Here is a 10,353-nt window from a genome sequence, read left to right on the forward strand (position 1 = left end):
ATACCACACATATTCCACTTTCCACGCACGTTTTTAGATGACAGAAGTTGGTTGATTTTTTCATTCAGACTGGTCTCTTTAGAAGCTAAGGAATTTCTCCAGTTGTAGTGCAGCTCTGGAGGCATGTTGAATATATTTTTTTATTAATGTAGTTATCTAACCACACAACAAGGCTTGCATCTTATTGTGAAGCCAGCTTCAGGGTTGAATCCCATAGTGTTAGAGAAGTGCTTCCTGACACAAAAAACCCAAACTATTTGTGCTTCCTGACACAAAAACCCAAACCTTACCATTAAGTATGAATGTACTGAGTTCATCTTCTATCGGAATTTCCCAATATAGCATTCATGAGAAGTTTTAATTTCTGCAGATGAATTGTACTATTAATATGAATTATTAGTTCCCTTTTTAATATTTTTTTTCTTTTTGATTGCAGTCTCCTAACAAACCTACAGTGCCTCAAGAGAAGATCAGACCACTCACAAGCTTAGATCATCCTCAGAGCCCATTTTATGATCCAGAAGGAGGATCTATCAAGCTGGTAGCCAGAGTTGTCATTGAGAGAATTGCACGCAAGGTATTTTTTATATATATATATATATATATATACATATATATATATATATATAAAAACTCTCAAGCAAGCAAAATACTCCATAGAGCAAAGAAACAATCCTTCCTCTCCCCCGAAATGTACCCTCCTTAACCTACCCACAACAAAGATAATGGCAGAAAAGAACTAAAACTGTTTTAAGGTATTATTTCTCCTACTTCTGGTAATTACTACATCTGTTGAACTGGGGCTGGCTTTTTTTTTAATAAGTACACCTAAGAATTAGAAAAGAAAAAAGTGCTGCAGATGCAGCAGTGCATCACAGTATACTGTTTTAGCCCCTCTTGCTGCGTACACAGATGAGTTTCCTGTATCCAACCTCCACAATAATTTCTTTGCAGGGGGAGCAATGCAATATCGTACCCGATAACATAGATGATATTGTGGCAGATCTAGCACCAGAAGAAAAAGAAGAAGGTACATTTTAAATTAGTTTGTGCTGTACTAATTTATATTTTGTTCCATTCTCCACTGTCATTTCTAGATAAAGTACAAAACGGACTCAGAAGCAAAAGCCAAAAAGTGATTTAGGTTTTCATCTTCTCTGGTATCTACTATTAGTCTTCCCTTATACAGCAAAGAAATTGCATGTGTACCTGGAAGGTGACAATAACTATAAAAGCAATAAGAGAAGCCTTTGGGGGTTCAAATAAAAATATCTTTTTTAAAATTAAAGTTGGCAATTAGTCTTTTTTTTTTTTCTTTGGGTTAAAACCGGAGAAGATAGAGTGCAGGAGGAATGAATGTATCCTATTAACATCTAAAGTAATTGCCAGCCAAGAAGCAAATGGAGGACAATCTATTTTTAATGTTCACTGCCTTTTCTTACTTTTTAGATGATACCCCTGAGACCTGCATATATTCAAACTGGTCCCCATGGTCAGCCTGCAGCTCTTCCACCTGTGAAAAGGGCAAGAGGATGAGGCAGAGAATGCTTAAAGCTCAGCTGGACCTCAGTGTGCCCTGCCCAGATACCCAAGATTTTCAGCCATGCATGGGTCCAGGCTGCAGCGATGAAGGTAATCACAGAATGGTAGGGGTTGGAAGGGACCTCTGGAGATCATCTAGTCCAACCCCCCTGCCAGAGCAGGGTCACCTAGAGCAGGTTGCACAAGAACGTGTCCAGGCTGGTTTTGAATATCTCCAGAGAAGGAGACTCCACCACCTCTCTGGGCAGCCTGTTCCAGTGCTCAATCAAGAGGAAAGAGGGGAGGAGAACACCACCTTGTAGTGCTTATTTTTCCTTTAAAGTTCTTAAAGCTGTTGGTTGCTGTATGACTTGGATTATGGCAAACAGAGGAATAATTGCTGAAGAATAACAATTGAAGCTGTCTCTGGTCAGTTCTGCACTTCACTTGAATCGGTGCACGCAGTACGCAGAAGTATAAAGGAAAGGAGTAAAATAAGCAACAGAGGAGAGGCGAGAATGTGAGAGGCAGCATAAAAGTGATACTGCACACAAATGGGCAGCTACAGATTTATCAGCAATTCTGTTAATATTAGCAATTGAAATGGTTCTCTGTATTTTAGATGGTTCCACTTGCATGATGTCTGACTGGATTACATGGTCCCCCTGTAGTGTTTCCTGTGGAATGGGAACGCGATCTAGAGAGAGATATGTAAAGCAATTCCCTGAAGATGGCTCTATGTGCAAAGTGCCTACTGAAGAGACTGAGAAATGTATTGTAAATGAGGAATGTTGTAAGTATTTTACTCGGCTTTGTGAAATCCAGCCCAAAGCATTTTTTCCTCTGAGCTCTACTAGAGAACTATTTCCTCTCTCCATTTTGAATAGCCCCTAGCAGCTGCCTGGTCACGGAGTGGGGAGAGTGGGATGAATGCAGTGCTAGCTGTGGCACGGGGATGAAGAGACGACACAGAATGATCAAGATGACTCCCGCTGATGGATCCATGTGCAAGGCAGAAACTACAGAGGCAGAGAAATGCATGATGCCTGAATGCCGTAAGCGTCCATGAGTTCATCTCCTCTACTATAAAGAGTGGCACCACGTCTGACGCATTGCTCTATCGCACAAATATAGCTAAACCAGAAGCAATGTTGCTTTTTTCTTGTTCTCCTTAAAACTAGATCCCTTCAGGAATGTGCATTAAATACCATGTTCACCATCAGGATGAGAGTATCAGTGAAAAATATTCGGTGGTATCCTATTACTATATTACCCATACAGTGACGTGTATATTAGCAAGCCATACCTAAGCAACTCTAATTTATGGAAAATGAGGTGTATTTAATCATAAAGCTAGATTATAACAGGGCCCTCTCCTTTTAGCTTATGAACAGTTCAGAAGTTGAGGTGGTCCTTTTGTGCAGTCAGCCAGTCTCACCCTTATTGTGACTATTAATGTTTTTAATTTCTTAAGAAATTTTAAGATTTCCATCAAAGACTGAAAGAATTAAGTTTAAAAAGATTTTTGGTAGGTAAAGTGTGGAATTATCACATTTTAGACTATATTAATTTGACCTCCAGTCCTGTCCACTGCAACAATACAGGTTTTTTTACAGGAGTGATGATTGAAACATACCTTCTTAAACTTTTTATTCCCTGGAAGCACTGGGACTCTGCAGATATGAATAAGATTTAGAAAAAAGATAGCAAAGAAAACCAAGCAACCCTTTCAATTTAATATATTGTTTTCTGAGCTTCTTCAGCAATATCATTCAGCTTGTGATTCATTTTGTTCCAAGTGACAACAAAGTATAATTGGTTGATGCCAGATGAAACACTTTCCACATGTATTATTTTCAAAATGTATACCTTCGTAATTTATATATAACAAGAATTCATTACTTTTTTATTTTCTTATTAGATACCATCCCCTGTCTGCTCTCTCCTTGGTCTGAATGGAGTGACTGCAGTGTAACATGCGGGAAGGGAATGCGAACCCGGCAAAGGATGCTGAAATCTGCTGCTGAGCTTGGAGACTGCAATGAGGAGCTAGAACAAGCAGAAAAATGCATGCTGCCTGAATGCCGTAAGTGTGGGAAACTCTCTGGCAAGAGGAGGCTAACTGTGTGTGGCACAGTCTATGGGTCAAAACTCTTACCGCCAATTTTTAGCATCACTTCTTAGATAGGAGTATTATCAACTGTGGATTTTTTTTGGTTTTTATTGCAGTATTATTGTTATTATCGTGCACTTTCAACTATTGAGAGCTGGAATACGACCCTGTCTTAATTTCAGCTTGCCTTACTTAACCCTACACTGATGACCAATATTGCTTCGGGTATACAATTTCTGCATATTTAACACACTACAGCTTTAGGCAACAGTTTGTGCACTTCCCAATAGTAAATAAGTCAGGATTATAAACCGTATTTTTGACTTAAATGCAGAATGTGTGCTAGGAAGAATGGAAAGAAGGATTAAAATCACCTGTGTTGATTCTTTTAGCTCACAGAACGAGCACAAAAGAGGCTCGCTCCATGTTTGATACAGCTCTGAACTGTGTCGTAGCCTTTTTACTGATCTACATCCCTTTGCAACCTGGAATATCATATCAGCCAGTGGACGGTGCGGAGTCAGGCACATTGATTTTTTACCTTACTGCACTAAAATCCCCCATTTCTTGGGTGGTGAAAATTTCTAGTTGCTTTGCAGCCTTTTTGAAGCGTGGTTGCCTAAGGCGCTGCTGAATGAATAAGATATGATTGCTTTTAGTGTCCTGTTGCCAGCTGGTTTATGAGCCTTTATAACTAATTACATTACTTCTCACAGAAAGTATTGGTTAAAAAGGCTTTTACACTGTAATTTGCTAATTCAGCTTTTCTTAAATAATGTGAAATATCATTTTGATTACTATTCACTGGGGCTGTAAGTTTTAAGCGGCGCTGAAAGATGAAAACTTTTAAGGAACAATGGTATTACTGAATCTTGCTTATTGCATAACACTACCAGTAAAGTAAGGCTTAGATCTCAGAGGTATCAGATTCTTTGTAAATAGAACTCAATTTTTAACAGCTTTTCATTATAAAACAGACATATGGGTGTACAGAATGGAAAATTGAAGAAGGCACAGGAGAATTATTTATATGTTCTTTGTAATTTTAGTGATCTGCCAGCGCCACTCTTGAAAAAGAAATTGAGGAAGGAGTCAAATAATAGTTCTGCTAGAAACGGACTCCGAAAATTCTAGATCTCATGGCTTTCGTGTAACATTTCTCATTCTTTGCAGCCATCGACTGTGAACTAACAGAGTGGTCCCAGTGGTCCGAATGCAATACTTCATGTGGAAAGGGCCATATGATCAGGACGAGAATGATTAAAATAGAACCCCAGTTTGGAGGAACAGCATGCCCAGAAACTGTCCAACGTACAAAATGCCGAGTAAGGAAGTGCCTGAGAGGCCCAGGTATGGAAAAGAGGCGCTGGAAAGAGGCCCGGGAAAAAAGGAGAAGTGAACAAGCGAAAAAAAATATAGATAGTGAGCAGTATCCAGGTGAGTGTGAAACCATTATTTAGTATGCGCCTGTCTATTTGTCTTTTCTGCCGAACAGGAGCTTGTGAGCAGCTCCACTTCGTGCTGCGAGAACATTTTCATCACTTCAGTCTAGGGGAGGTTTTAGCAATAAAGTGAAGCATAGCCACTTTTGGTGTTTGCCTGTCACCAAAAATGTGTGACCTAAGCTTAGGGCACAATGGAGAAAGGCTCGTATCTGTCCATCTCCCATATTTAGCTTCCTCACTACAAAGTATGGAATGTGAAAAAATCTAGAATTTAGACCCGGCAAAGGAGTGATTGCAATTTCTGCAGACTTGGGTAATAATCTTTGCATCCAGTTACCTTTGAACTTTGGAAGTATTTCTTCCTGGGTCCAAGGCTGAATTTCAAAACTTAATTGATTTCCACCTCAGTAATCTGATTCAGACTCAGACTGCTCTGAGAGACCTGCTCGGACGGCTTTTCAACAAGGGACAGTATTATCAAGCACTGATGCCTCACATCAATAAAACATAATATCTTGTGGTATAGTTTACATTATCTGGATACGAATCACATAGTTTACATTATCTGGATATGAATTACTGCTGCTAAGTTGTGGTTCACACTTGTCTGACATTTAACAGTTTCTGAATTTTATCTCTGTTTTATAATGTAGACAGTAAATTTCTTTTTTAATACATTTTTTCAGTGTTTGACAAATACACCTTGATTATACTTAGCTGGGGTTTCCTAATTCCTACTGTAATACACTAGGCAATATGCTGTCTTAGATTCAAAAGATGTAAGTGTGCACGCGTGCGTAGTGGTACACATATTGAGACATACAAGTTAGGCTGAAATACTAAAAGCTGACTAAAAAATTACTTCTTTTTTCAGTTTGTAGGCTGAAACCATGGACTGCTTGGACAGAATGTTCTACACTCTGTGGAGGTGGAATTCAGGAACGCTACATGATGGTAAAGAAGAGGTCCAAAAGTACTCAGTTTACTAGTTGCAAAGACAAAAAGGAGCTGAGAGCGTGTAATGTTCACCCTTGTTAACAAAGCGCAAGGCTTCCAAGCGATGCACTCTGAGCTAAATGGAAAGTCAACCTTGGTTTGGTTTTTAAAACAAAAAAAATACAAAGTGTATAATAGTTTTCATTTTTGCAGTGTGGTTTGCTTTTTAGTCTTGCTGGTGCAAGAAATATATTTTATAAATATTTCCTCACAGATTTATGCTGAGAGTAAATCTTTGGTACTCCAGCCAGCCCTTAATGCATAAAAATAGTAAGTCATTATGAGTCATTTAACTAAAATACAGACATATCTGTGGACATGGAATAGCCATATAGAAATACTACTTGTAAAGACATGGGATGCATGCATATTAACATAACTAAGTTAAAGTGACATGTTTCATATGTGGGAGGATTTCTCTCTCGCTTTGATTTTGAAAATCCAAAGCAGTGCCTACAAGATTACACAACTATGCCAAGGAGTAATTTCAGTAATGCTGGTTCAATAATATTAAAGGTGCATGTTTATCTTTTTACACTATTGGGTTAAGCTGATCGTTATAATAATTATCGTATATACTTCTCTTCACGTGGATACTATGGTCCATGCAAAATGGTCTTTGTTTCTTTAAAACTGAAAAAAAGAAATAATTCGTGCAGCTCAATAGTGATGTCTGCCCACTACATAGTCAGAGTCAAAACAGCACACAAAGAAAACGTGTGACTATCATAACGTATTTAGAGTCAAATTCTTATATTGGGTCTATCCACAGCCTCTCGGAATGGGTACAGAACTAACAGAAATCGGTCCAAACCCAGAGAGTCACAACAGCTGTGTCATGGAAAGGCTTCCACATGAGACACTAAAAAATTAGATTCGGTTTTGTGAGGATGTTTAGTGACAGGTGAAGAGAGAAAGAGGTTTAGAGTATAATAAATGTGGTAGAGGAAAGGTGAGCCAGGTTCTCACGCATCCCTTGCAACAAAGGGAAGGGAGCCTCTGAAACGAAACAATGACAGCCTTTTAAAATATTAATTACAGATTGACACAAGAATATATTTACGGTTTATGTTTTTCTACTCAGAGTGTAGGAGGATCTAAAAATTACTAAATTTGTGAGGATTACTCATTTGTAGATATACTAGCTAGGATAAACGTCTCCCCTGACCGCCTGAGTGATCAACAACCTGCCTGAGATTAGGCAATAGCTCCTCACCATCCAAATTGCTGTTGCTATTCTGCACCGTCTCCTGCAGAGGGTGGGTAGTGCTCATCCCTACGTGTAACCAGGTGTAGGACCAGCGAGACCTTGGGCTTCACTTGCTATTGGAATATAATACTGTCCTGTAAGTTTAACAATTTAACATTAAAGATGGGAGATGAAGGTGATGGGTTATCTTTTGGTCCAGGAAAGGCCGCATACACCTATGTCTCTACATAAGTAATAACAATGCACTGAAAATAAAGACTGTTGATGCTAACTCTTCAAACAAGCTTGAGAGAAATGAATGGAGAAAAATTTATTTTCTAGTCTCTTTAAACCAGCCTTAAGTAATTCACTCACTTCCTTAACACTTGGTCACAATCCTGAGAACCTGACACCCAGGTTTTAAGTGTCCGCATCTGATGTGAACCACAACCCACTGAGGCTGTTCAACATCCCTGTGGCTACCCTGGGAATTTGCCCATGACCTCCCCGTACTGAACGGGCTAGACCGGCTGGTTGCGTTACACTGTAGGGCTTTTCATCACCGTTTCTCCACTGACCGCTGCAAGGGCTGCTCAGGACTTCCATAGCTGTGGCATCCCGCCCCCCTCAAGGTATTTTACAGCTTTTTTTATACCTGGGATGAGGGGAGGGCCAGGGAAATAATGGAACCACCTGCAGCATTAAGCCTCTCCTGCCGCTGCTAAATGAAATGGGTGCGAGCCCATAGTGAACCAGACCAGGGGAAAAAAGAATACAACAAGATTTAATGCTACAACCAAACATTTTACATTTTGCACAGCTTGGCTCATTTAATAATATTAATTCAGATAGCTTGCCTCCTTGTGCCTGGTGAAAAATTCTGCAGTTCATGTCTCTATAGCGCTGCTATTGCGGCGTAGCAGCAAGACTGTCCCTAAGTAATGTATTCATGACCTTACCTTGCACGTTATCCTTTTATGACCAAAACAACCCAACAAAAAACAGTGGAATGATACAGATACCGGAGGAGTGCCCAGCTGAGCGTATTTCAGGTGAAGAATCAGATGGTTGCAGAGGAAGGGCACAGAGATGAATGCCAGGCGCTCGGCCAGGGCAGAGCTCCGCACACGGCCAGGACCCACGCACCGCCTGCTCGGCGAGCCGCTCTTGCTGAGCCTGACGGAGGCTACCCAGCTGGGGCTCGTCATTCAAAAAATAACCTTTGACGACGAAACGGGTGACAGAGTGGGGTTTGTAGGCTTGGATCTGTGAGAGCTTGGGGCAGAGGGAGCAGAAGAAGGAAGTTTCTCTTGAATGGGAAAAAAATGCTATGACTTTATGGACAATGTTTTATCTCATCAACCCTTAGCACTTCTTCAAGCTCATCTTGCAAAACCGTGCCTGTTTCTGCAAATAATCAGTTAAAACCGATGTTATTTTCATGTTTGTTCCAGTTCATCAAGCTGTTTTGTCTTTTAATTACTCCCTTTGCCAAAGGTTACGTAGTCCAAATACACCTTTAGGTATGTAGGAAATACGCAGCATCTTTCTGAACGTGCCCACAAAATTGTCCATTAAAACAATCTGGCATTCCTTTCACTGTGGTTCTTACTAATTTGATTCTCCATATGCATTTTTTTCTCTTAGGAGACTGCTCAGTGTAATTTCCAGTCATTTCTCTTAGGCTCATTAAAGTTATGAATGTTGGAAATGTTTTTTTTTCCCCACCTTGATAATACATGCAATGACAACGTAGATTGCACTGGGTCAGAAACGTGTGATCGTTCCTTCTTAGGTTCAGCTTTTCACACTGTTTTTCTGTTGAAACATTTTACAAGTCACTTGTCTGTCTTCTAACTTGATACAAAAGAAATATTTAAGCTTGTTACATTTTGTAAAAAAAAAAAGACAAACAAAAACAAACGAAGAAAAAATAAGAGGTTGATTTTCTATTCAGAAAAAAAAAAGCTCCGATATACGATATGTAGACGTATTGCATTGTTACTGTAAACTTTCTAGTAGTGTAATAGCCACTGATTATCAGTCAATAAAAAAGAGAACTGTTCTCTCTCTTATCTCCTGGATAAAACTGCTGAACCGAAAGCACAGATGTCACTCCAGTTTTGTAGACCTCAACTATCGGATTTTAGCATTGTGTGTATGGTGTTTTTTTCTAACATACAAAAAACTGTAGAATCTTTACACATAATATAAAAGAAAAGTTAGGGGCTTAACAACTGTACAGTAGGACTCTGTGTGTGCAGCATACAATTTAAACAAGATCTAGTTTGATTGCATTTTTAGGTTTCCTTCGTTGTTTTTGTTTGCTGTGGAATTATGAAAAAGCTACCATGAATATTTCTTACCAAAGTCTTGTGTAGATGTTTTGTAGCTGTCTGGCTAACACATTATTATTATTATTATTATTTTGGAATAAAGACATCTTTACTATGAAATTTATACTTGTATGACATTCTGTTCAACTAATATGATGATGTACACACAAAAAATCCACACATTTATCAATAGAAGGAGTCGAGTCACCCTCTTATTTACATTTTACTCCTGTTCAAGCTAATGAGATGTCTGGAGTGAGCTAGAATTTAGTAGATCCAGTCATTCTTTCCACTTGGAAATTATGTGCATTAGTGGTTTTTTTTCACTTTGTTGTTCTTTAGAAATCACAGAGTAACTTAGGGTCGTTACTCAAATTACCCTGTACTACTCTCATGCTGGTTTTGTTGCTGCTGTTGGTTTTTAATAAAAGGGAAGCTCTTTAAAATAACGCATTTTAAAGCCTGGTGATACAACAAGGGAAAAACTGTTAAAAATGAGCTTTCAGAAAGTCTTGAGGTTTTGTGAAACTTTGAGCAGGTGTTTTATGCTGCTAGAAGACTCTTGTGGAACGCTGCGTGCCTGAGTACATCACTGGTAACTACACAGAAAAGTACAGCATTCGGGGGAGCCACTCAGCAAAGCTGACGCTGTAGAAAAGCGACTGTAGGTAACATCTTGCAGCCAGCTAAAAACAACCAGTGTGGTCATGAGAAAAACAACCAACCCCGTTCTAAAACTAAAGCCTAACAAGG

The 10,353-nt window shown here is 39.2% G+C and overlaps 1 protein-coding gene across 1 annotated transcript in view; it reads left to right on the forward strand.

Annotated features, from left to right (window-relative positions):
* SPON1 (spondin 1) overlaps positions 1-10,005 on the forward strand; it is a 201,553-nt gene extending 191,548 nt beyond the window's left edge. The window contains exons 9-16 of the mRNA XM_063332892.1: positions 437-577; positions 955-1,030; positions 1,450-1,632; positions 2,144-2,314; positions 2,409-2,576; positions 3,443-3,607; positions 4,808-5,071; positions 5,954-10,005. Coding sequence (XP_063188962.1) covers positions 437-577; positions 955-1,030; positions 1,450-1,632; positions 2,144-2,314; positions 2,409-2,576; positions 3,443-3,607; positions 4,808-5,071; positions 5,954-6,117 — 1,332 coding nt within the window. The 3' untranslated portion in view covers positions 6,118-10,005. The remainder of the gene's footprint in view (positions 1-436; positions 578-954; positions 1,031-1,449; positions 1,633-2,143; positions 2,315-2,408; positions 2,577-3,442; positions 3,608-4,807; positions 5,072-5,953) is intronic.
* The last annotated feature ends 348 nt before the right edge of the window (positions 10,006-10,353 follow it).

The sequence above is a fragment of the Chroicocephalus ridibundus genome, chromosome 4, assembly GCF_963924245.1.
Source record: "Chroicocephalus ridibundus chromosome 4, bChrRid1.1, whole genome shotgun sequence".
Lineage (NCBI taxonomy): Eukaryota > Metazoa > Chordata > Aves > Charadriiformes > Laridae > Chroicocephalus > Chroicocephalus ridibundus.